The sequence below is a fragment of the Thamnophis elegans genome, chromosome 4 (genome assembly GCF_009769535.1).
Source record: "Thamnophis elegans isolate rThaEle1 chromosome 4, rThaEle1.pri, whole genome shotgun sequence".
Classification (NCBI taxonomy): Eukaryota; Metazoa; Chordata; class Lepidosauria; order Squamata; family Colubridae; genus Thamnophis; species Thamnophis elegans.
The window spans coordinates 119,026,589-119,054,361 of NC_045544.1; the positions used below are offsets into that span (position 1 = coordinate 119,026,589).

General features: G+C 39.4%; 1 protein-coding gene across 1 annotated transcript; it reads right to left on the reverse strand.

Annotated features, from left to right (window-relative positions):
- Positions 1-27,773, reverse strand: ASL (argininosuccinate lyase). The gene is made up of 17 exons (XM_032216830.1): positions 27,684-27,773; positions 27,416-27,478; positions 15,556-15,750; positions 13,678-13,761; positions 12,676-12,732; positions 11,575-11,672; positions 10,038-10,115; positions 9,492-9,569; positions 7,812-7,864; positions 7,091-7,153; positions 5,976-6,090; positions 5,119-5,203; positions 4,033-4,092; positions 2,701-2,784; positions 2,110-2,190; positions 1,557-1,663; positions 1-235 (listed from the first exon to the last, which is right to left on the reverse strand). Exons 2-17 carry the CDS (start codon positions 27,425-27,427, stop codon positions 91-93), a joined length of 1,395 nt encoding a protein of 464 aa, XP_032072721.1. The 5' UTR covers positions 27,428-27,478; positions 27,684-27,773; the 3' UTR covers positions 1-90.

Below are 27,773 nucleotides of genomic sequence, written 5' to 3' on the forward strand. Positions count from 1 at the left end.
TCCAATATGCCACTGTATTTATTATCTTGTGATTAAACATGCTAAGCAGAAACCTGCAGCAACGGGACAGTATTTCCCCACACTCAAAACTTATTCCTTCTGTCTCTTCAGCATCTCCTTCAGATATTCAATCTGGGCACTCACGCAGCTCCTGGCGGTGCCCCCAGGGGAGGTATACTGCTCCACGCTATGCTGATGGTTGAAGATTTGTGAGATATCACTTCCCATCATGGGGCTGGAAGGAGCAACAAGAAATAGCTTCAGTCAGATATTACGGAAAGACAAGTCTTTGAAACCTAAAGCTTCTCTTTTCACACATTTTATCTGGCCGAGAAACAGAACGCAGAAGCTCTGCAAATAGGAACAGCTGTCACCTTCAATGGCTCCTCCTAGAGCAGGGGTGGGGAACGATGGCCTCTTTATGACCTGTGGACTTCAACTCCCAGAATTCTTGAGCCAGCCATGGGATTCTGGGAGTCAAAAGTCCACAGATCATAAAGGGGTCATTGTTCCCTACTCCTGCCTTAGAGAATGAACAAATCATAGTTAGCAAGGCAAGTGGACTACCCAGCCTAGCTTACCTAGGCTAGAGATATGCAACTTCACATTCTAGAACAGAGTTTTCACCATGCTGGATGGGGAATACTGGGAGTTGAGGTCTACACATCTGAAAGTTGCCAAATTAAAAACAAACAAACCACTGTCTTAGAATTTGGTGGTGCCTCTCAAGGTTTGGGGTATAGTCTCCTCAGCTCATACCAATGTGATCACTAAGAGTAAATAAAGAGCAAATAAAATGAAACCAAAGTCAGATTTCTGGCCTGGTTCTGCTATTGTTTTAGACTGCAACCCTCAGCATGCAACTAAAAAGCTAAATGTGGCCCTCAGCCTGGAACACAATTTGTGACTCCTCAATACAACCCTGTGAGGTAGATTATGCTGATAGACAATGGGCCTTTCTGTGAATTTTCTGTTTAGGCAGGGATTTGAACATGAATCTGGTACTTAATCTTAACCCTCTATTCCTTTAGCATTGACTACAAAAGATTGCTTACTTTATCCCCTTTATGATTGTACTTATAAAATAGTTTTTATCATTACATTATTATGTTGTACTATTCAAGGGATAATTTCCATCCCTGGAAAAAAAGATATGGAATTGTGGGGTCCCAGAATAGATGACTAATAGCATAAGTCTTTAGCATTCCATAAATGTGACTTATCTCCATATCCAACTGCTACTAGAGGTAGTAATATTCTTCCTTGTTTTCAAGAGTTAGCAATAGCAATAACAGACTTATCAACCTCTTCATAGATTTTACAGCCCTCTCCAAGCGGTTTATAGAGCCAGCCTATTGCCCCCAACAATCTGGGTCCTCATTTTACCCAACTCGGAAGGATGGAAGGCTGAGTCAACCTTGAGGCGGTCAGGATCGAACTGGTGGTGGGCAGAATTAGCCTGTAATACTGCCTTCCAACCACTGAGCCACCATGGCTCTTAAAAGCAGTATCTACTATAGGAAAGCCTTTAAAAGCTCCCACAACCCAATACATACTGAATTCCCTTCAGGTCATCCATGGATAAATGATTAAGAGTCACTCCTTTGCTCTCGGCTAAACGGACTGCCTTCCCCACAACAGTGTGGGCTTGTCTGAACGGCACCTGGAACACAAGGGGAACAAAATTAGGAGGCTTAAATATTTTTCAGTCTAATTTTTATCCTCAAAAGATCTCCAATGTTCTGAAGCTGACATTTCAGTGCTGACTTTTCCAACTATTTCTGGACTATAGAATGTGACACAGACATGAAATGCAAAACCCAATGGCAGCATAATTTATGAAGGCTCTTGGATCGCTGCTGGGATATTCTTTGAGTTGGGCAGCCCTATAAATCCATTAAATTTAGTAACAGATACTGGAAGAAGGTACAGACTTGTCAGTATAGACAGCAATTCCTCAGGCTCAAAAGTTTTCTCCAATATTTATTCGGGGTCGTAAGAAAGGATATCCAGCCCATTTCTTGCCCAGCTACATCCTGTGCCATTGGAGTTATGGTCTTGGCACATGGATATAAGTGATTCTATTCCCCTAAAAGCTTGGATACTCACTCCTTTGCGCACCAAATAGTAAGCAAGATCTGTAGACAACATTTCAGGGGTCAGGGCTCTTTCCATGTTATCCCTGTTGATCTAAACAAATGAATGAAAGAATGGTGAGAAGGAATAATTATCACATGTTAGCTAGTCAAAGTGAATGGATGCATTTTTAACCATTATTTTAAAAAAAACATGGCAGTTACATTCAACTTGGCAAAAACATACTGGGATTTCTGCTCCTTGAGTGTCAAAAGTAGTTGTAGGCTGGAATAAAGGAGCAAAAAAATATTTAAGCTGATAGGATAAAGGGGATGCGGTGGCTCAGTGGCTAAGATGCTGAGCTTGTCGATCAGAAAGGTCAGCAGTTCAGTGGTTCAAATCCCTAGCACCACATAACAGAGTGAACTCCTGTTATTTGTCCCAACTCCTGCCAACCTAGCAGTTCGAAAGCATGTAAAAATGCAAGTAGAAAAATAGGGACCACCTTTGGTGGGAAGGTAACAGCATTCCATGCCTAGAGTCGGAAATGATTAGCATATACTGTAAGTGCGAGTGGAATCTTTACCTTTACCTGTAGCTGATAGGATAACCCATCCTGCTCACCTGGAGAGTGGAGATAACTCCGGTGGTAACTTTAAGCACAGTGCTCAGGGTATCCATCACATCAATCACAGCTTCCTTATCTTCCTATTTGTAAAAAAAAATGTTGAAAGAGGGTTACCTAAGAAGATAATGGCTGGTAGGGGAAGAACATCCTCTGTCCCCCAACATCTGGTATTTCAGTGCATATGGAAGCTAATATACTATGGGGAAAAACTTCCACCTTTTACAAGGGCTGTCTCCAAGGGTAAGACTCAAGGTCACCTCAGCCTAGTAGCCAGTTTCCAGTAATGACAAGGTCCTTAGTAAGCTCCAGTACTAAAAGATAAACCACTTCCAAACATGGCGATTCTGATAATAATCACATACAGATCCTCCCCAATAATGATCACAAGGGCCATGTGTCAGAAATGTAATTCTATATTTGCTAACCTTCAAGCAACATTCAGTGGCTGCATTCACTTCATAAGTTGAATATGGATATTGAATTAAGCTATTTTCTAGATTTGCACTTTAGATTGCATGACACACTAACCTGTTAGCCATAACACAGGTACACAAAACATTAGTCAACCTTGGCATCTTATGCACGTATGTCTCCTAGGGGAGGGGTGTCAAGCCGGTGGCCAACAGCCCGGATGTGTCACGCACAGGCCATGGCCACCCCAGCTCCACGAACGGAAAAAACACTGTGAAACATCATATAACAGCAATGTGACGTCACAAGTTTGACACTGGTGCCCTAGGATGTTTAAACCGATTAAGTATGTTGTGTGATCACAACCTAATTAAGTCAGCTTAGAGTAGCCTGAAAAGGATCTGACTGGAGCAGAAGGCAGCCTATCTAAGTCAAGATTCTCTGAAAGTGGTAAATTCCCAAAAAAGAAAATTATTTCACAACAAAGAGAAATGGACGTAAGGATGAATTATGCAAAACAAAACAATTTTGGATTTGCAAGTAAGCCAAGGAAATGGTTAGCAGGAATGTTATCAAATTAGTAAGATTGATTTATACCTCACAAAAAGCACAAGATAATTGTGAATGGCTGAAGAATTATGGGAACTGAAATCCACACATGTTAAATTTGCAGAGGTTAAGAAGCATAAGCCTAAACTAGCCTAGGTGCTCACCAGCTGCTTTCTGGATCTTATCAGCCCAAAGTCTACCTTTAGCTAAAGAATTAGCCCCAAACCACTTGAATTCAAACATTGTTCTCCTCTTGCAGCAGGAAGTTACAGAATCACAACTACATAGTCTAAAACCAGCTGAATAGGCAGAGAAACAGCAGCTAGAGCAAGCCTTGATGATCAGATGGAAAGAATCCCATCATTTACCTGCAGATCCTTGTTATAGGTACTGGGAAGTCCTTTCAGAATCACAAGGAGTCCAGTAGCCTGCAAGAGGTCCAAAAAGCTCTGTTAATATTCCCAGTTCTTGGCCATGACATCATCAAGGGCAGTAAATCCCCTCACCTCACTTTAAAGGCTACAGTCTTTTGTGCGTGCATCAATATTCTAGCCCACACCCCACCCCACAGCTTCATGAATCCTTGTTTTCTTAGAAAGCCTGCATTAGCTTTCTTTCCAGGTTCCTCTTAACTCCATCCTCAGTTTACATTGAATATTTAACTTTTAAAAATAGGAGCTATAATTGTGTAACATCCTAATCTTCCTTCCTTCTGTGGGTCGTCCCAAAGGTGTTTTTTTTCTCTCCAAAAGGCAACTGTTTAGATGTTTAGATGTTTATTAACATTTGTAGGCCGCCCTTTTCCCTGAGGGGACTCAGGGCGGCTCACATAAAATCAGGGAGGGGGAATACAAACAATGACGTAGACACATATAATAAAATAATAAGCAACATACATTCATCATTCGGGAGGGGCGGCTATCCTTGTCCCCAGGCCTGACGGGCTAGCCAGTTCTTAAGGGCTGTGCGGAAGGCCTGGACGGTGGAGAGGGTACGAATCTCCACGGGGAGTTCGTTCCAAAGGGTCGGGGCTACTACTGAGAAGGCCCTCCTCCTTGTAGTTGCCAGCCGGCACTGGCTGGCCGATGGAATACGGAGGAGGCCTAATCTATGAGATCTAATTGGTCGCAGGGAGGTAATTGGCAGAAGGCGGTCTCTCAAGTATCCAGATCCACTACCATGCAGGGCTTTATGGGTGACTAATAGCACCTTGACAACTGGACTTTGTTTTTCCTTGAAGATGTTTTGCTTCTCATCCAAGAAGCTTCTTTAGTTCTGACTGAAGTTCTGTGGAGTTTATATGTCAGGACTAACAACGTCCCTTGCAAACATATTCCTGGCTTACTAAAGCATTTCCACCAACTCAGTGTTTTTAATTGTGATGCTTGTGACACGAAGAAACAAGCAAACAAACAAACAAACAAATTCTGTATTAATGAAACCTGAGCACTTACTCTTCCAATCACTCGGCCAGCCTTGCTGCGGATCAATTCAAGGCTATCGGGATTTCTTTTCTGGGGCATCAGGCTGCTCCCAGTGCTTTAACCAAAAAAAAAAAATATATCATGATGCATCTGCAAATATCTCAAGCTTCTAAAGCAACATATAATTCTGCACTATTAGCATGAATTCACAAATTTTCTGTTCAGAGGGGAGGTGGGGTTATTTACTTATTTGCTTTCCAACTGAAGAGGGTGATAGAGGAAATGCCCTGGTGCAGGGGTCTCCAACCTTGGCAAGTTTAAGCCGGGAGTTGAAGCCCTCCAGGCTTAAACTTGCCAAGGTTGGAGACCCCTGCCCTGGTGCCCAGATCTCTGGTTCACTGTTGGAAACTCCATCGCTAGGTACTGTAGTCAGTAATTGAAACGTCACGTGATTGCGTCAGAATTATGAATTCGTTTCTGTTTCCATCATTAAGTGAATCAGTGCAGTCATTAAACAAGACATCACGCGACCACAACTTAAAATTTCATTTCTGCATTGGTTGCTAAATGAGGCACTTGATAAGCAAATATATTGTCAGTATTGTCTTTTCAACTTGACTTTTCAAATTGCTTCTGCTTCCTGGATGGTTTTATTACTGAAGTTTTACGATCGCAGTGCTCATTTGATTCGCTGTATTCAATGTTGCACGGCAACCTGCTTTCTCAGTGAAAAGACAGTAGAACAATATTTTGGGGAGGGAAAAAAGGTTATAATTGTAGGAGCTCCAGATAAGAGTCTCCATCCATGCAATAATCAAAGTTACTGGACTCTAGAACGAGACTGCTAGAACAATGATTTTAAAGTATGAGAGATGCCCCCAAATTACCAATATGCATCTGAGAGAGTGATGAATCCAAACTCCTTTGTGGCATAGAGAATCAGATCTTCAGATAACCTGCTCAGGTGGACCATGATCATGGAAGCAATGTAAAGAAACTCCACTGATAAAAGAAAGAAGGGGGAGCAAGAGGGGGGAGAAAAGTCTAAATTTTGTTTCTGAATGAAAAGCAAAGTATGCTGCTCTCCCTGGCTAGAAAACAATCATTGCATAATCTAGGGACGTAAAATTAAGAAGTATCCCTAAAACCATTCCTTGTTGAGACCTGGAATCTCCCTTCCATTGAGGACCTGTATACTGCATGAGTTAAAAAGAGGGCTGTGAAAATACTTACAGACCTCTCGCCTCCTGGACATAAATTGTTTCAACTCCTACCCTCAAAATGACGCTATAGAGCACTGCACACCAAGACAACTAGACACAAGGACAGCTTCCCCCCCGCCCCAACACCATCACTCTGCTAAACAATTTCCCTCAACACTGTCAAACCATTCACTAAGGCTGCATTACTATTAATCTTCTCATCGTTCCTATCACCCATCTCCTCCCACTTATGACTGTATGACTGTAACTTTGTGCTTGTATCATTACGATTGATATTGATATTGTTTCCTAATATCATTTGCTTATCTGTACCCTATGACTATCATTAAGTGTTGTAGCTTATGATTCGTGACAAATGTATCATTTCTTTTATGTATACTGAGAGCATATGCACCAAAGACAAATTCCTTGTGTGTCCAATCACACTTGGCCAATAAAGAATTATATTCTACTGTGGGTGATTTGGCTTAATCTTTTTTGGGGGGAGATTGGACGGGTTTTAAGAGATGACATGAAAACTGTCAATCCCTATAAGACTTAACACATTCATTTCACCCTTCAACCCACCCATCAAAATCAGAACCACATTCTGGCATTCTGGCTAATGTATTTGGGGTTTGCAGCTTTTGACCTACTATGCATGGGCCAACATAGCTCTTGAGAGAATCACACAAGCATGCCCCTGTTCAGCTCCTCCCTTTTTTTGTGTGTAATCATATTCTTTTGCGACTTTCCCCACAATGGACTGCCAAAAAGAAACACAAAAGCAGTGTATCTACCCGCAAAGTCTCGATCGCTCACTGCATCCATGCTGTTGATGCTGATGGTGGCAAAGTCCAGTTCTGTGATTAAAAGAAAAAAAACAACAACAAGGGTACAGTTAATTCTGGAGATTCTGGGAATAGGATTCCAACATTTCTGGAGGGTCCCAATTTAGAGAAGGAAATCCATGGGTTCCCCCCCCCCCCAAAAGGTTCTACAAGCTGGCATGTAAGACTCAACAGTCATGAAATTCAACATAAGTATCAGTGGTGAAATCCATTTTTTTTTACTACCAGTTCTGTGGGTGTGGCTTGGTGGGCATGGCATGGCATAGTGGGCATGGCAGGGTAGGTGTGGCAGAGGTATTAGTCCCCAGGACTAATACCTCTGTATGCCTCCATGCTTGAGTGTCAGAAATTCTCTTGTTAGGAATGTTAATCTCACTCCCATCAAACTGTTTTAAGAACAAAATCCCAAATGGCTTTGGAAGTATTTAAAGCAAGGTTAAAAAGAATGAGTGGCCCTGAGATGATAGCCATCTAATCTACCTGGCCGATGATCGTGGGTGGACCAAGGACTCGGTTTGAAAACCACTGCTGTGAAACATCAAGAATTATGTTTATCACTCTGTGTGGGGACTTCAACATACTTGTGCCTAACCCTTGATCTCATTCTAATCCCTTTGCCTTCTGGACACATTTCAACTGCTTATTCAAGCAGAGACATGATAAAGCTCACCTCGGCGGAGCAGTTCACGGTCCAGGCCAAATGGGTTGCCAGCCAAAGCCCCACTGCAACAGAGAGAAAGATCAGAAGGAATCCTTAAAACATCTACAAAGGGAAAAGGCACCTCACAGAGGAAAGTGGGCCCGAATTGCATGCCCTAGATCCCCTGCAGTGCTCCACAGTGATCGCGTGTTGGAAGTTCCCTCAGTAGCATCCTATGGAACAAAGTCAGAGGGTCTTGGCTTTGCTGGCCCCAATAATGTCAATGATGCCAGTCTAGCTTTGGAAACCCAAGTCAGGAATCTTAAATTGCATTCCTCATTTTGCACACACTTTCATTCCATTTCCTCCGTATGAATGACCAAGTGGTGAAGCACTTGAATGGTATTTCATTATTAATTATAATGCACCTAGGCCATGGGTGTCAAACTCGCTACCATGTTGATGTCACATTATGTAGAGTAACTTCACGGAGCTGGGGTGGGCGTGGCCTGTCTGTGTGAATGCATCCAGCCCATGGGTTGCCAGTTTGACACTCCTGATCTAGGCCTTCTCTAGTGATTCACCTTATTTTTTTTTAGTCAATCTCCCTATTACAGGTAGTTCTCAACTTACAACGGTTCCATTACTGACCACTCAAAGTTACAACAGCACTGAAAAAAAGTAATCTATGACCATTTCCACACTTATGACCATTGAAGCATCCCCATGAGTATGTGATCAAAATTTGGCCACTTGGTAACTGACTCATATTTATGAGGGTTGCAATGTCCCAGGATCATGTCATCACCTTTTGCGACCTTCTGACAAGCCAGGTCAATGGGGAAGCCAGATTCACTTAACAAGTGCAGTGATTCACTTAGCAACTGTGACAAAAAGGTCATAAAATGGGGCAAAACAAACTTTAAAAATGTCTAATTTAGCAACAGAAATGTTGGGCTCCATTGTGGTCATAAGTCGAGGTTTACTACCAGTATTAAACCAATGTCATCCATGATCCTTGCCACCATGATTATCTCAAGGCTAACAGATCAAGGAAACAATGTTTTGTGTTATATTTTCTTGGTCTGAGCTGATGCCCCAACCTATAAAATAATACAATTCAAAGGAGACTTGTGAAGAAAGAGCTCTTTGCAACTAAAGTCCCTACTATTAAGGAAAATAATGATGCAGAAGGCAGATTATGTCATTAAAATGCTATCAAGTGTAACAGCTATTTATCCCTATTATATCATAGTTTGCAAGTAGTTTGTATAATTACTGCCCACATAGGAAATGTAATATTTCGTATCTAATAATATTTTAAAGATTAGAAGTGACTTTTTTCAATTAAATTTAGCCAAGGATTGTACAAGCCAGAGAAATGTCAAAAATGATGTCTGTATTCATGCCTCCTCCTCCTCCATTCTTCTTTGTCCTTCTGCTTTCGGGCAAAGCATCCAAATTATGATTCTCTTGTCAATCTGTGATATGTACGTTTTTATGTGATTGCATAGACCTATTTCTGGAAACAGAGTTGAATACAATAACAGACTGGCTAAACTGAGTGTTTGCAAATACATTTGGGAGGGAGGAATTATTCTATTTTCCTCATCCATATCAAAATGTCTTGATTTAGATATGTTCACAGCAAGTTAATTTGACCTCTACTGGCCCACAAACATTTTCTGGGGTGGGTGGGGTTGCTTTTACCTTCCCAAAGGCAGAACGTTGATCCTTTTTTTGGCCTCAAACAGGCGCTCATGGTCTCTGGCCAGAGCGACAGCAAAACTGTGAGAAAAAGGAAGGGGAAAGAAGGAAGGAAGAAAGGGAGGGAGAGAGGGTAGTTCTTTGTTAGAGAATTTTAATAGGTGCAGATAATAGGAAATCTTTACAGCAGCAAAATTGTTCTTGGTATGGACTGCAGAATTTTATGTAAAAGTATTAACTTAAATAGTGTACATAGCCATGTAAGCCCTTCTCAAACAAAGGAAGAAATAGCATGCTAAGCATTCATTATAAGCAAGAAAAATAAATACATAACATTTAAAAACTCAAAATTTTAAAAGCAACATTTGATGGGATCTGTGTTTTGAATCTGGAAGTTCAATTCCAAACTAAAAGCAGGTCTATTGTCAGATGCAACCTTTTATTTTCCATTTTCATGGGACACCAGCGGTTGTTATAGATGGTGGCTGTAATTTGTTTGACAAAGCACTGACAAAAGTTAACTCCAGAAAGTGCTAAGGGATTGGTTACCTGAGTAAAAAGTGGCTCCATCTGATTGGTTGAGCTTTTTGCAAGTGGGTGTAACCAGGAAATATCACCTCCATTTCACTACAACAGAACAAGCAGATCACATTACAGATTTACCCTTCATTTTAACAACGAGGAGACAATTGAAGAGGGGGGAGAACCCAACAATTATTTATGAAGCTAATCATCCTGTCACATTAACAAGGAAAAACATGGTTTTGTAATGGATGAAGGAATTCACAGATGAAAAATATATCCATGTATACCAGTTGTCACATTCTATTACTATGAACCAAAACAATCTCCCAATTACTGGGAGAAAGCAACTAGGCTTATGTGCCTATTAATTGTTTGTTGTGATCAATGGCAGGTCAGACTCAAAAACCAATGAGGTTTACTAGGTAGTGATTAGATCTTAGTGATCCAGGTCAGAAAGTAGCTACCAACCCTATGCAGTTGGCCAGCGTCCTTTTACAGTCCCCGACGGTCTGCTTTGGAGGGAAGCTATAGGGCAAACCCCCTGTCCCTTACTTGTACCCTACACAAAGCTCAGCCCTTGACAACTACACAAAGCTCAGTGTGGTTTCTTCAGCTGAAAAAGCTTTGCATGTATCTCAGATATGATGAAACTAATTCATGGAGAATATGTATGCTTGGAATTTTTTTGTCATTAGCTGATAACCCGGCTTTGCTCGGGTATTTATTTATCCTAATTCTTTATTAGGTTGGAGGCCCCTTGTAGAGTACTGTGAAGCCTTTACCAGGGCATCTCTGCTGTGCTGTACAGTAGATGCCATGTTAAGGCACAACAGGCTGTATCCTAACACTATCACACTAATGCACACTATCACTGTCAGAAGTACTGTGATATAATAGATATAATTCATTCCTTTTCATTTCAGCAGCCCAGGCATTCCAGAGTTATGCTGGAACACACAGTCACACACTGTGGGAGGGGTGTTAGGGGTGCCCACAGTATTTGTTTCCAGAGAGTAAATCATCTGTGTACCAAGTTTGGTTAAAATTGCACGCACAGAGAGAGAGAGAGAGACAGACAGACAGACAGACAGATTTTGGTTCATCAAATGGAACCTCCATGTCATGCCATATTTCTCCACCTTGACAACTTTAAAATGTGTGGACTGCCATTCTCACAATTCCCCAACTCCAGAACAACTTTTAGGACTTTCTTAGTCTGGGTGATTCCATGACAAGAAAGCTAACAGTATTGGTGGTCCTCGTAACTAAATGAAGCATTCATTGTATATCTGAGCACCTACATAGTTTCAAGGACTTGGTGCTTTGCTTACAGTTTAAGCATCTGGTCAGTCAGTGGGGGAATAAGATGGCTGGATGGGACTTCTCACATGTTTCCTGATGCTTTTAAGCAGGGATAATAAGAGTGAATTTTGGGTTATTTCAATAGGAATTTTATTAATGGAGGGACGATGGAATGGTGGGAGAGACAGCTGGGCTCAGGCAGATGCTCTCAACCACAGCCTGTAAATCCACTAGACTTAAAAGAAAGAGCCAGGCTTACGTAGAAGCACGTTCCATCAGGGTCCGAATGAGCTGTTGAAGGTGAACAGACAGCATTGTCATGGAGCTCTTCATGAACAACCTCAGATCAGTCACTATCTGTAAGAAAGGCACACATTTGGATTTTCAAAAAGGAGACCGAAACCATCCAATGGATCACCAATCATGGCAACTTTGCCACTTGTGGACTTCAACTATTTTAACAACTGCAGTGATTCACTTAACAAATGGGGTAAAATGCGGCAAAACTTACTTAACAAATTTCTCAGCAACATACATTTTGGGTTCAGTTTGGTTGTAAGTACTACATGTTTTTTGGAGAGTAGAGTTCAGATAGTAGGTAATGTTTGAAGGCACCATTTAAACATCCCTTTAGAATAGCTAGAGACAGTGCTAAACTTAATTATTCTAGCAGGTATCCATTCTCAGTATAATGGAGCCTCATTTGAATGGATTCCTGCGTTCTTTATTCTAGAATGTCTGATAATGAAGAGATTAAGACATCTTGGGCATTTATATCATTTGTGTGAAGATATTATCATACAAATGACACCACCGCCACCAAAAGGTTATCTGTTGCTTGTCAAATCCAATACAGTGAAGCTTCTATCATTACAAATACAAAGAGGCTGTCATAAATTATGGAGGAGGACAAGGACTAAAATAATTCTGAATTCTGCATCCTGCAAGCCATCATTAATTAATTGCAAGAAGTAAAATATGAAGGGAGAATTTATTTGAAACTCCTCTTATAAGCCAGTTAAACTCATCATATTTGATCACATTTTTCTGTCAGATGAATATTTGACCAAAATAGGAGTACAAATAGCTGTAACTATATCATATGCAATTTTAGTTCATTTCCAACATACGTTTTTAAAATAATGGAGTTCAAAAAACTTTAGGGGCTATTTTGGTATTGTTTCAAATCAAAGAAAACTAATTTGATGTTCTTTAACACTTCGTAATAATTTAGATTTTCAAGATCTTCCAAAGATCTCCTATTTCTTTGCCCAGAAAGATAAAACAGAAAGGGGGGAGGAGAAACATTGGAATATCAATATAGCTAAAATTATTTTGGAACCATTCAGATTATTCTTACTTGATCATTCCGGCTTCGTCCAGTATGAAGCTTTCCAGCCACATCACCAATCAGTTCCTGAAAATAAAAAGAAAGGTTTCATTCTCCAATATTTCGAAGACATTGGTTCCTATAAGTAGTTGCAAAATTTGATTATTTCCAAGATTAGCCTCCTGACACCATGTATATGTCTCAGAATTTTCAATTTATTCATTTATTTATAATAAATAAATGAATAAATTTATTTATAACTTTACAATTTATTCACTTATTTATAAATAAATAAATTTATTATTTTTTTATTGGCCGCCTATCTTACCATAAGGTAATTCTGGTTGGCTTACAGTTACATAAGCAATTAGAATATAAAAATCAGACATTAAAACTAAGAACGCATGGGGAGGGCTGGGGCAGAGTGGGGGAAAGTGGGATTTGTTATTACTTGAAAAATCACCTCCATTGCACCGTTCCCTCACTGGGGAGAGGGGGGGGGAAGCCAATTGGTAGAGCCATATCTTTAGACCCTTATGAAAAGATAGGAGGGTTGGAGCCAATCTCACATCGCAGGGCAGAATGTTGCTCTTTTTCTAGATTCAGTGCGATCATTGATTCATTTATAGATGTATACCCTGCCTTTGCTTTGGACAACACAACAATCCTTCTTCCTACTTCTGATCCCACAACAACAACCCAGTGAAGTGGATTGGATGAGAGAAAGTGACTGGCCTACAGTCACCCAGCTGACTTTCATGCATAAGGGGGAACTAGAATTCAGGTAGCCCTAATTTCTTGTCCGCACCTTCATTTAACTGGTTCAGCAAATTTATCTCACACACCCCTCATACTCTTTTTCCTGGTTGGAAGAGCTCCACTCCTTGTTATCCTTTTTGTCCTACTCTACCAACCAATTGCTCTACCTGGAATAGCTTGAACATTTATGAATATTCCAAATCAACACAGCCACTGTAGAAACATTATCCTTCAAATCAGAAAATTTCAGTCAAACAGATAAACCAAACGAACCTTGAGTCTACGTTCAACGGTAGTGTGGATGTCCTCATCGGTTCGGCTGATTATCAAGCTGCCCTTGGAACACTCATCAGAAATCTACAATAGCACCAGTCAAAGAAAAAGTTGTTTAGTAATTCACAAAATGTCCTTGTTTTTCCAGGGGGGGGGAAAGGAGGCTTAATGGATCATTCATGAGCTAAATAAGCAAGGCCTGTCCTTAGAAGTCCTAGCTGAAATCTTCTTGGCAGAGATCTGGAAGGAGTGACTATGTCCATGATATCATCAGCACAGTAGCAGCACTTAGCAACTTTCCAGATGTGTTGGGACTACAATTCCCATAATTCTCAGTCTAAACTGAAACTCTTTGCTCTGTATTCACAGATTCTGGACCAGATTAAAGTTTTTTCCCATTCTAATTAATGAAAGATGGAAAGCACATTTCCATGCAGAGTTAATTAAGCCAAGCAGTGTTGGATTTGTGCCTGGTGACCCAGTATCAGAGGGATTCAATTCAATATACATTTTTTGTTTCTTCCCATCCGTTTAAACTCTTTAAATAAAAATTATAAAGCTACTGGGGTTCATAATGTGTGGCCTTGGGTCCAGTTCTTTGGTTTTCAAGATTCTCTAGATTTCTCCAAAGCCTCAACTTTTTTTTACTTGACCGTGTCATGTTAGTTCCTTCACAGGAATCTGATAAATTTATTTTCTCAGTCTCTCTATTGCCTCCTCTTTGTTGTGCATTAAGATTGCCTAAACAAAATTAGTTTTTTCTTGTGAAACGTTTTGGGCTTTCTTTATTTTTAGCACAGCAATAATAGAAAGACAACAGGTTATTGTGGAAGTCAGTGAATGAATATAAACAGACCTGCGGCTCTCTTCTCTGTTTTGTGTTGCATAGAATTTAATAAATTACTTTACATTTTGACCTAACTTCTCTACAGTTCAGAGAGTAACCAAGATGACAGCATGCCTATTCTAAAATGCAATTCTAACTAATTCTTACTTCTTCAAGGATTTCAGCTGAAGCTAGCTGGCAGCCTTCCACAGTTAGCAAAACATAGGGCCTTCTTTCTGGTGTTTCTGTATTGTTTTCTTCCTTTGAATATCTCCCAAGGGAAAAAAGATCTCATGCTATGCCTTACTTATTGCATAATTAGCACATCCTTGTGCTCTTCGGTGGTCTTGAGTCATCCTGGAGCCTTACAATCTATGGTGGCACAGTAGTTAGAATTTACTATTGCTGGGTAACTCCACCTACTGCTAAGAGTTTGATCCTGACCGGCTCAGTCTTTTATCCTTCTGAGGTCAGTAAAAGAAGGACCCAGATTGTTAGGGACAATATGCTGACTCTGTAAACTGCTTAGAGAGGGCTGTAAAGCATTATGAAGCGATATACAAGTCTAAGTGGTATTGCTATTGCTCTTCATTTTTTTTTTTGCAGTCCATCACTGCTTCTAAGTCATTTTTCCTTTTTTCTATCTCCTTCTCATTTCAACTTGGTTTCTCCTTAACCGCTCATTTCAACCTCTCTCCTCCTATAACAGACTCTCTTTGTGAAACCTGTTAGCTCTTCTTTTCTTACCTATTTTTCAGGCTCACGTTATGTCAGCCCTAAGTCCTGTTGGTGTATCTGCGTAGACTGACAACAGGCTTGGAGGTGACATTTACCTTGTTACACAGTGCTTGGTTAAAATCGAAGACTATTTTTTGGATGCGTGCTTTTAAAAGTGTGGGGGAAATGCTTCGATTATCAGTTGTTATTTTATTAAGTTTATAAAATACTGATGGAAATCCGTTTTGCAAAATCCTTTTACTTACAGATGAGATGCCCATGTACTTAAGGCTACCTTTACTTGGGAGTTCTTTCTACCTCTACCACAGCTTTACCTTCTCTAATCCACTGATGATCTTCTCCATCTCAACTTTCGACAGAATTCCAGCCTTTTCCAAAGCTTTCGCATAAGCCATGCTTCCGCAGATATCAAATTCCGACAAGCGCTTGTCAATCTCGATCGAAGCGTTAAACTGTTCCATGATGGGGTCAATACTTCCCACTATCCTTCCTCCATAAAGTTTGTCACTCTAGGATGGGGAAAAAGATGTATCATAAAAGTTAATAATAACTTCTTCCAATGCCTACCCAAATTTTTCTGCTGCTGAAGGTAGGCGCCCTCAACCCATGCCATGGATAAATATTGACTATTTGCCTTTTTTGGGGGTGGGGGGGGGGAGCTGGCATTCTCCATCAGAACTGAAGGCAATATCTATCATCTAAACCTGTTGGAATGTTCTTGATAGATTCACCTGGATGATCATCTTACTATTTGTCACATCCTAAGAGGTCAGCATGCTAATTATATTATCTTTGAGATAGAAGTCATGCCCCTATCACCATTCGTAGTCAGTTCAGCTTGCTGGGAATGTTTTATTACAAGGGCATTTTAGGAAGCTCACAGTTATATGGTATTTATACATCCATATTGCATACTGCCAAATATCAGGACTGGCCTTATGTGGACTGGCATCTTGAGGAAGCAGAAAGTTTCAGTGTGATGATTCAATAACAGTACAATAGAGTCAGGAGGGACCTTGATGTCTTTTAGTCCAACCCTTTGCTCCAGCAAGAAACCCTATACAATTCTGGACAAATAGCTGTCCAATCTCTTCTTAACCTTCAGGGATGGAGCACCCACAACTTCTGAAGGCAAGCCATTGCACTGATTAATTGTTTTCACTGTCAAGAAATTACTGGCTTTAGTTCTAGGTTGGATTTCTCTTTGATAACTTTATGATGGTTTCTCAGAAACTGAGAAAAGAAATAATGACTTGGAAAACATTGAGCTTAGAAGATCTGATCATTCCTCCATTACCATAAAAGTAGTTACTGTCCCATTAGTTAATCATTTTCACCCTGAAAATTAACAAATCCTCCCCTTACTACATTTAGACATTAATGTCAAGATCTTGGGAACAAAAAAAAAAAAAAGATTGTCACAAATTCTACTATTTAAAAAAGATGAATGAATCATATGGCTGGTCAAATTATTAAAAAGAACAATCCTTCCTCCCATTAACCAGACAGTACAATCCTATCATTTCTAACACATGATACTGTTTTAGAAGATTTGTTTCTTATTTTCACTCATGTAGGCAGAATCCCTCTTTTGTCATATTTTACCATGTAAATAGCACCTAAAAATAAGTATAAGTAAATGTTTATTTTCAATTGATTCAATCTGTAAAGCCACCCACTTGCCAAATAGCTCCGATAATACTGCTTGCATAATCATTATTATTTTATCCTTTGTGTGGATATACATAAACTCATTGATTGTGGCCCTTGTGGTTGCACTACACAATGTAAGTCTGTTTAATTTAACCTTGGTTAGATTTTCTGCAGTTTAACGAGCTTATATGGTTAATTTATCGCTGCACGTATAATGCAATTCAGAAAATTAGTTCAATTAGTAACTAGATTCATTCAGCCAGTCAGCTAGGATTTTCCTGCTAATAGGACAAGCTTCCTATTAGATTCAGAATTTTGAACACCAGGTTTTCTACCACAGCACAACTTTTTTCACTCAAATATATTTATTCAACTCTATCACTAGAGTCCAACTATTTGACACATACACACCAAACATCTTTCAAGATTTTCTTTCTATGTAGGACTCTGGCAAGATATTTATCGATTATGCGCCATATAGCTTGTTCATTTGGCTACCTGACAGCATACAGTTTGTTCATTTTGAATGATATGCTCAGTACACTGCAGCACTTCCAAAAAGCCTTCTGTCAGCATGATTCAGGTGCATCTGTTGCCCTGTTTTCTCAAAGTAAACATGAAGACAGCATGTGATGTTTAAGGGCCAGTCAAAGTTCACTGGTCAGAGGAGACAGTTTCTGGGCCAAAGGAAGGCTAAATCTTCGCCCAGCAGTTTTAAGAGGTGGGGTGAGGGTATTTCTTCAAGTAAGGCCATTTCAATGTGATATTTGTCACTTCTAAATGCTCTCTGCTCAGGACAGGAAGTGGACCAAAGACAATTTAATACCGGTCGCTAATTTTAGCTAAGTAAAGAGATATTGTGAAATTGCAGGCTTGGCAAATCCACCAAAAGAATCATTTGTTCCTTATTCTGTTATACTTTGCCAGGGAATAAGGGCTTTAATTTTTGTAGTAGGGCCTTATTAGCCATACATATTTTCTTTGGGAAGTAAGGAGATAACAATAATCCAAAGTACCTCAAAAGTCTTCAACCCCCTATCTTGGGCAAGAATTCTCATGCCATCCCAAGCAAATGATTGTCCAACATTTGCTTGAAAGCCTCCAGTTATCTAACAGCCAAAACTATACAGATAGTCCTTGACTTACAACCACAATTGAAACTGGAAAACTTGGCATTAAATGGTGCAGCCATTAAGTGAAACATCACATGATTGCAATTTGTGAACTTCCCTAATGGCTTTCCCATTGACTTTGCTTGTCAGAATCCAGCTGGGAAGTTTGCAAATTACAATCATGTGACCCCAGGAAATTGTAATCACCATAAATGTGAGCCAGTTGCCAAGCAGCTAAACTGATCACATGACTGCAGTGACACTACAATGGTAATAAGTGCAAGAATCGGTCATAAGTCACTTTTTTCAGTGCCATTGTAACTTTGAACAATCTCTAAACAAATGATTGTAAGTCAAGGACTTCCTGTAGGAGGCAAATTGTCCCATTGCTTAAGAGTTATCAAAGTCAGGAAATCCCTCCTTATTTTAAGTTTGTGTCTCCCTCTGTAAACCTTCCATCCACCAGTTCTTGTCCTATATTCAAGATACTAGGGATAATAAATCCACATCCCTTCTCTATGATAGCCCTTCAAGAATTGGAAGGCTGCTATCAGATCTTCCCTTTAAGCCTCTGTTATTTAGGCTGAACTTCAAACATTCTTCATAATATTTAGCTTCCAAGCTTCTCACTATCTTTGCTGCTTTTACTTGTACTCCTTTCCAGCTCATCAGCACCCTTCTTACGTTGAGGTTGACTAGAAGCAAATGCAATACTATATTCCAAGTGAAATCTAACCAGTGCAACATAATGTAAAAACTATCATTCCCCACAATCTTATCATACCTCTGTTGCGTTAGCTCTTTTGCCAGGTGTAGCACATGTTGGCTTATGAGCAATCTATGATCTAACATGACACCCAGATCCTTCTTACAAATGAGGTGTCCTTGGTGCTCTCAGTGCTAGTAGGGAGCTAGCACTAGGAGCTAGTACTTGTACTAATAATGTTACCTAGGTTGGGTAATGAAAAGTTTGCGAGAAAACAACCAAGCTCTGAGAGTACAAAACTTCAGTCAAGACAATTCCTTTTTTTTGTACGTGTATCCATTTTCCCCATCTAAACCTATTTATCTACATTTTTTTAAACACTGAATTCATTTTGTTAGATATGTTCAAATCTAAAATATCCTTCTGAACCTTTGACCTCTGGTCTATATTGACTGAATCCCGCAGTATTGTACTGAGTGCAAATTCCTCCTACCTCCTTATCTTAATCTTTTATGAAAATGTTTGAAGAGCATTGTGCTCAGGATAGCACCCTGAGATCCCACTTAATGGATTGGTGTAATATAAGGTAGGTATATTATTAAGGACCAAGCATTGGGTTCAATCATCTGAGTATAGGAACTATCGACACTAAGAAAAATGCTATGCGGACTTCCTGGGAGGAGCCTGCTGGTGGTGGCAGCAAAAAATCAGCTGCCTCCGAATTCCTGGCTACGTACCTGTTTAGAGGATCTTCCATCTGACGTCTTATCAGGTTTTCTTATCCTTCAGGCAAGAAGGAAAGAAGAAACTGTTTTGCTGGCAAATGCTCTTCGATTTTTGCAGCTTTGTGCTTGCAAGGAAAGGGGGGCTAGCCCAAGGCAGAACGGCTGTCCGTGCTGGGAACTTCAAACTGCCTTGTGCAGGACAAAGTAGGTCTCCCCCACTCTGCTCAAAGTTTTGTTTGATTTAATCTTATCACGAGCTGAATCCGTTTACTGCGTGGACAATAATTGTTTATCAACATTTTAGCTTCTTTTCTTTTTCTCATCCGAAAAATTATTTACTTAGAGGCTTTTAAAATGGCGCCGAGCAGGCTGGTTTCTCCGGTAATAACGAACACTTTTTGCTAATCCTCACAAGAATTCAAAACAAAAGAGATTGCTTATCATATGTTTTGGTTTCACAATAGAAGAATTTTACTCCTTCATTAACCTTGCTTATCTGGAAGTTAAATGGTGATGAATCTGCTGAACGGTCTTGTTACAATGTTTACTCACTGAAAGTTTTGCCAAGCCTTAAACTTCAAAATAAAAGCCTCTTTACTTAAAGCTGCATATTCAGGCAATAGAGTTTTATTAACTGCAGGCAGATAAATTTTGAAATGGCCTCAAAACCAAATATTAACTTGAAGTCGTCACCCTCTACTTCCAGGGGCACATCCTCAGGGCCTGGCACAAAGCTGCAGCCTCCGCTTCCTACGCCCCCTGCTGGGGATGTGTTAACGAAAGAATTTTTTCTGAGTAATCTAAGCGAGGCTCTTAATGCACAGACAATTAAAATGGAAGATAAATTTAGAGATAATAGAGAGGAGAGAAAAGAGGAAATAAAAGAAATGAAAGAAGAAATTAAAAGTGAAATAAAAGGACTTAAACAGGAGCTGTATGAGAAATTTGAGGCTAAGGTTGATAAAATTAGAGACGACATGCTGAGTCTTGTAACTGTATTAACAGAACATATTTCTGGAGTGGAAGATACTCTAGAGGTTCTTAATGATGCCAATGCTAACTTGACATTGAAAACAGAGGTGGTGGAACAAAAAGTGGAAAATGCTGAAAAAGAAATTATTATGATACAGTACCGACAAATGGAGTTCGCTTTAAGAGTAAGGGGGCTGCGTGAGGAGAAACAGGAGAACCTGAAACAGATCCTATCGGAAGCTTTTGACCACCTGATGGGAAGACCAGGGACCAACCAAGACTGGCAAATTGACAAAGCTTACCGCGTTAACTCCTGGCTGGCAAAGCAGAAGCAGCTTCCTCGAGACATCGTTATATATTTTACTACAAGAGAGCTTAGAAATATGGTACTGCAAGCGTCTTATAACACTAAGCTTCAAATTGGCGGTCAAGACCTGGCTGTTTTGAAAGAGATACCACCTCAAATGTTAAGAGCCAGGAGAGACTACGCTTTTTTGGTTGAAGAACTCAGAAATCGTCAGATACAGTATAGATGGGATGCACCATTTGGCATCATATTTACATTTGATAAGCAAAGGTACCGCCTCAACTCTGTATGGAAAGCCCGAGATTTTTATTATAATATATTGAAGGCCGGACACCCTGCACCATCTGGACCTAGAGAAAGACCACAAGAAGGACAGGATAGACAGCAAACTACACAACCACCAGACAAGATGGAGCATCTCTCTTCTCTAGAAGTGCAAGGTGCTATGGAACCAAGACCTAGCCGCATGACTACTAGACGTATGGAGAAACAAGCTAAAAAGCAACAGCATCAACAATCATCGGCCATCGATCAAGGAACTACAATAACAAATCTGGAAGCAGTGGGAGGAGCTAGACCTAAGGTTAAACAGGCCGTGCAGGAAGCTCTAAAAATGCTTCAACCAACCAAAGATGACAACTAAGATTTTAACATGGAATGTCAACGGACTGAACTCTCCACAGAAGAGGAAGAAAATATTTCATTATCTCAAACAGTTTAAGAACGATGTAATTTGTTTGCAAGAAACTCATATCAAGTCAACTGATCAAAATATTTGATCAACTCAAAACTTGGTCAACATTTTGCAGCTTCTGCTATGGAAAAGAAGAATGGTATAGTTGTATACTTAAGAAAAGATATGAAAGCTGAATTAATAGAAGCAGATCCCTTCGGAAGATATATTGCTTTAGACTTAATCTTAGAAGGGAAAAAGACATTACTTTTGGGAATTTATGCTCCCAATCAACAGCAAGATAGATTCTATAGAAATCTTCATGCTAAATTAGTACAGTGGGACTATAGTTCCTGTATACTATTGGGTGACTGGAATGGAGTGATAGACACTAAGAGAGATAAGAAGATTTCCCGCCTAAATACCAAGATGCGAGCAAAGTTACCCAAATCTTTCTTTGACATTATGGATGATTTTGAATTGAGAGATATTTGGCGAGAAAGAAATGCAGAGGAATATGACTTCACTTTCTTCTCGGACAGGCATCAATCCCTCTCAAGGATTGATTTTATTCTAACCACTAATGATTTGCTTTCTAGGGTCAAGAAAACAAAGATTGCAGCTAGGGTCCTTTCGGACCATAACCCAGTTTGGATGGAGTTGGGAAGGGTAGTGCAGGCAAGAAGGTCTTGGAGATTGAATGAAAACTTATTTAGATATGAAAAGTATATTAATGATTGTAAAAAATTACTATCTGAATATTTTGTTTTGAATATGAATAAGGGTACATCTATGGAATTTGTATGGGACGCAAGCAAAGCGTATATGAGAGGAGTTTTGATGAATATAAATAAAACACATAGAAATAAGCAAGGGTTAAAACGAACAGAACTGGAAGAGGAAATTAAGAGAAAAGAGCTGGAGTTAACAATGAACCCAGACGATACAAAGGTTAAGGAAGCTATTAACATATTAAAATCTCAATTTGACATGTTGATCTCTGACCAGGTAGCTACTAATTTATTATATGCAAAACACAATACTTTTTGTAATGCAAACAAACCTGGCAGATGGTTAGCTTATCAGATTAGGAAAAAAAGGAAAACTCGAAATATATCTAAACTGATTTACAGAGGGAAGGAGGTGTTTCAACAGGAAGAGATTCAAAAGGCTTTCTGGGAATTTTTTACAGAACTGTATAAAGGGGATAAAATTAATGGTTTAGACATAGACAAATATTTAGACAAAGAGAAAATACCTTCAGTTAGAGAAGAACACAGGCAAAAATTGAATCAACCAATAACCTCGGGGGAAATCCTGCAGGTAATTAAGCAATTAAAGTCAGGGAAAGCACCAGGTACAGATGGCTTGACAGCGGTTTACTATAAAAACTTACAGTTAGAAATGGTAGAACCTCTTAGAGAATTATTTAATATGATTCAAACGGAAGGTAAAGTCCCTCCATCTTGGAAGACAGCATTTATATCTTTGATACCCAAAGAAGATCAAGATACTACTCAACCCAAAAATTATAGACCTATTTCATTACTGAATGTAGATTATAAAATTTTTACTAAAATATTAGCAAACAGGTTAATGTTGGTCATTCAACAATTGATACATACGGACCAAACAGGTTTTATACAAGGGAGACAGATGAAAGTAATGTTAGATTAATTATTAATGCATTAGAATATTTGGGAAAGAACAACCAGATCCCTGCTGCGTTTATATTTTTGGATGCTGAGAAGGCCTTTGATCGAGTTAACTGGCAATTTCTGCTGAAGATACTGCAAAAAATGCAGATAGGAGATAATTTTTTACAGTCAATTAAAGCAATATACCAACAGCAAACAGCACAAATCATAGTCAATGGAAGTTTAACAGACTCTTTTCAAATTGGAAAAGGTACAAGACAGGGCTGTCCTTTGTCCCCATTATTGTTTATTATAACTTTGGAAGTATTGTTGAATAAAATACGGGGCTTGGATGGTTTAAAAGGGATCAAGATTAGGCAGCAAGAATATAGAGTCCGCGCTTTTGCGGATGATTTGGTCATAATATTGGAACAACCGCAGGAATCCAGTATGGTTTTAATGAATACGATTAATCAATATGGTCAAGTGTCGGGCTTTAAAATAAACTTAGGAAAAACCAAAATATTAGCTATAAATATGAATATTAAACAAAAGGAAGAATTAGGAGTGATGCTAGGATGTGAGGTAGTTAAAAAAGTCAAATATCTTGGAGTTAACATTTTAACTTCAAATGGGAAATTATATAAGCATAATTATGAACCACTTTGGCATAGCATACAGACAGAGATGAAAAAATGGGAGAAATTGCACTTATCTTTGCTGGGTAGGATAGCGGCAGTGAAAATGAACATTTTACCAAAATTTTTATTTCTTTTCCAAATGTTACCTATACTTAAAAAAGATGCGAACCTTTTAGAATGGCAGAAGGGTATCAACAAATTTGTGTGGGCAGGAAAGAAGCCGAGGGTAAAGATGAAAATAATGCAAGATGTACGTGAGAGAGGAGGATTGAAACTACCTAATTTAAAACTATATTATGATGCAGTGGCATTATCTGTAATTAGTGATTGGACTCATTTAACCAATGATAGAATATTGAATATTGAGGGACACGATCTGGTATTTGGTTGGCATGCTTACCTGTTATTCAACAAAAAATTGGATAAGAATTTTAAAAGTCATATTTTAAGAAATGCTTTATTGCGGGTTTGGAAGAAATACCAATATAAATTAAATGACAAGATACCCATGTGGGCAATTCCTAGACACGCAATTGAAAATATGAATACAGCACAAAAACAGGACAGAATTACTTACAGACAGCTTCTTACCTCGGAAAGGGGGGTATTACAATTAAAATCTTTAGAGGTATTAAAAGAGGAGAAGGTAGTTCAAACATGGTTCCAGTATGGGCAATTACAGGCTAGGTGGAAAATAGACCAAAAAATTGGTTTTATCCAAGTTGAGGATAATCTGTTTAAACAAATAAGAGATCAAAGCTTAATGCATATAAAGAGGATATATAATGTATTAATAGAGATGGATTCGGAAACAGAATTAGTTAAAGATTGTATGATAAAATGGGCTCAAAATATTGAGGAACCAATAATGTTGGATACATGGGAAAGAATCTGGGTAAGAAATGTGAAATTTACACAAGCTCAAAATCTGAGAGAAAATTTTTACAAGATGTTCTATAGATGGCATTTAGATCCTAAAAAGTTGGCTTCTATGTATCCGAATGTACAGCCTAAATGTTGGAGGTGTGGTTCTCTCGACGCTACATATTATCATATATGGTGGACCTGCCAAAAGGTTAAGGCATTTTGGATAAAAATATGGTGGGTCATGCAAAATGTTTTTAAAAGAAGGATAAAGTTTATTCCTCAGTTATTTTTACTAGGTATATGTACTGACTTTACAGTGGTAGAGACCAATTTGATTCTGCACCTGATAACTGCAGCAAGACTGTTGGTGGCGCAATATTGGAAGAAGGAAGACTTGCCTACAATCCAAGAATGGACATTGAAAGTAACAAACTTAGCCGAAATGGCTAAAATATCGGCATATCTCAAAGATCATTCAAATGAGATATATAAACGAGACTGGAAAAAATGGATTGACTATATACAAAATAAATACGGGACTAAGAAATTCCAGTTAGCCTATGCTTAAGATCAGAAATGATTTAAACTGTTAAAAGTCAGTTCAGTAAGAAGAAGCTAAGGTCAATCTAGAATGTCATTAATTTCTTTATTTCTTTTTTCTCAATAGATTTTAGACTGTGTTAGTTAAAAATCCATACCGCGTACGGGTTCTGGGAAGTCGGGGGGGGGAGGAGGAGGGGGGGTGGGGGGTGGAGGGAGGGAGGGGTACACACAACAAAAAAAAAATGTACTTCAATGTCTTAATGATTGACAAATGATGACATATTTGTGTTTTTTTTTTAAAGAAAAATAAAAAAGTTCTGTTTTAAAAGAAAAATGCTATGCATCATCTTCTGAAATCTAAGTACATTACATCCGGAGTATTACTTTGCTCTATTAATCTAATCACTTTCTCAAACACCCACTTTCCTTACCTATTTTGGCCTACGCTTCTCTTCTCCCTCATTGTATGGCTTTTGATAGATTGGACCATTTGTTCTTTTATGAAAATAGGATGGAATTTAGGAATGAAGCAGTTCAGATTTCTCCACCTGGATTTCATGATCTTGCTGTCTTTTCCATTCAGATTAACTGTTCCCTTAATTTACAGTGATGCATTTCGAGATGATCTTGGCCATCTGATTTGCAATCTTCAGTTCCCAAATTATTGGGTGCTAGAATCCAAAGCCCTAGTTCATATCCCTCGTCTTCTACAACTCTGGGAATACATTATATGGAACCGCTGAATGGATGTGCATGACACAGGAAGCTTAAAGGTTCAGCGTAGCTATATTTGCACCATATGCAACTTGGCTAATATTTCCGCAGTTGGCTTTTGGTGCCATGTTTGATATGCAAGCCAACTTTTTTGATTAGTATATGCTTGAATGTATGTGTGAATGCAGAATAAGAATGTATGGAGTAAGTTAAATTGTATAACTACAGCCCCACAGAATAAGACTGCTGGTACACTCCAGCCCAGCAATTCTCTAACTAGTTGTGCTAACTAATCTTTTAAAATTGAGGGAAGAATATTGGAAACTTTCTGGTGGCAGAGCTTATTCTTGATCTCTGAGCTATTGCCCCTCCAATATAATGTATGAACTGATGCTTTATGCCAACTTTTACAGTATCAACTTAGCAACTCTCTAGATGTGCTGGACTACAACTCCCAGAATTCCTAACAAAGCCATGCTTCCATGGCTGTGAAAAATGTGTTTTAACTAATCATCAGACAACTGGTGCCCTAACTGCCATATATTCCTGTTTGACCATCATTCTTCTTTGACAGTCATTCATTCTACCATCCTCTCTTAAACTGCGTTCTGCTCTTTTCTTTTACTACTTTTTATGCCTCAAATACAAGTTGTGCAAATCATCTGGAAAGCATCTGTTTCCTTCAACAATGTTCTCAAAACTCTAAATTTTTCAACATGAATTAGTGCAATTACCTCCCCAGGTATTTCTTCATTACTTACAATAAACTCCCAAATATACAGTCTTCATTTATATCTAATTTTGAATGAGTTTTAATCATTCTAATCTTTAGAATGAAAGCTCCTTAGGGCCAGAGATTTCAAGGTATTTCTTATCCTCTCTGCTGTATAATAAAGCACCTTTCTTCACTGCTGAAGAATGGGGTTGCAAAATATTTATGATTCAGCCTTGGACTTTTGTTTAAAGTGCATTTCACATACTAGTTAGTTAGCCTGCCTACCTAATTAGGTTTTTCCCTCCATCAGATGCCCTTCAGTTGTTAATAACTCAGTTAGTAGGGGAGATGGTGTAACTCAAGCCCCATATAGCAAGTTAGAGAAAAATGTTCTAGATATAATCTCAAAAAACAGGATCTTCCCTACTCTACAAATAAGAGCAACTAAAAAAAAAAACTCTAGTTGGACTGGATCAAATCTATCTAGTTCTCGCCTCTGAAAGAGAACAGCAGATCTCCCTAGGAGCATATGGATACCGCAAGTAAGAACGGCTGCATCCTATTTGCTTTTTGAGGGTAGAAATGCAATGTTTTATACCATGGCACTTTTCCTCAGCTAATGTAACTGTATGAAATAGCTCCAAAGTGGGAGAGGGGCATAATCAGATATGTGCTCTGCTGCCCTTAACAAACCTTGCAAGGGTTCACAATCAATCAACTCCACCACTTAACTTCATGCAGCCCCATCGGAACCTGCCCAATCTCTGAAACAGTTCTCTACCCTCGTTTTCCCCCCCACCCCATCCCACCCCACGCAGATCTCTTGGGGGCCAGGAAAGGAGATAAGCAGAGGTCGTTTCCTCGCTCAGAGAGACATGAGGGGAGAAAGTTTCCAGATGCCCCACTCACCTCAGCTGCCATGACGGACGATTGTGGATTTTCTTTCTGGTTTTCGCGAAGAACGTGGAGAACCTGTCAGATAGAAGGAAGCGATCATTGCATACAAGCGGACAGTTAGTCTGACCCACGGAGAGAGACAGGCAGGCAGACACACATAGACAGCCGCTCGCTCGCTCACTCCAAAGAGGTCCCTGCCAGTGACTCGTGCAAGATCCGTAGAGACGACCGACTCACCACACTGCGACCCGATCAGCCGTTGCAGGCTTAATCAACTCACCTCCCGGGTGTGCAACCACCAGCTATCCGAACTCCTGTAAATCAGCCTGTGAAGGGTCTCCTTTTCAAGGGATCGCTGCCAATAGGCCAC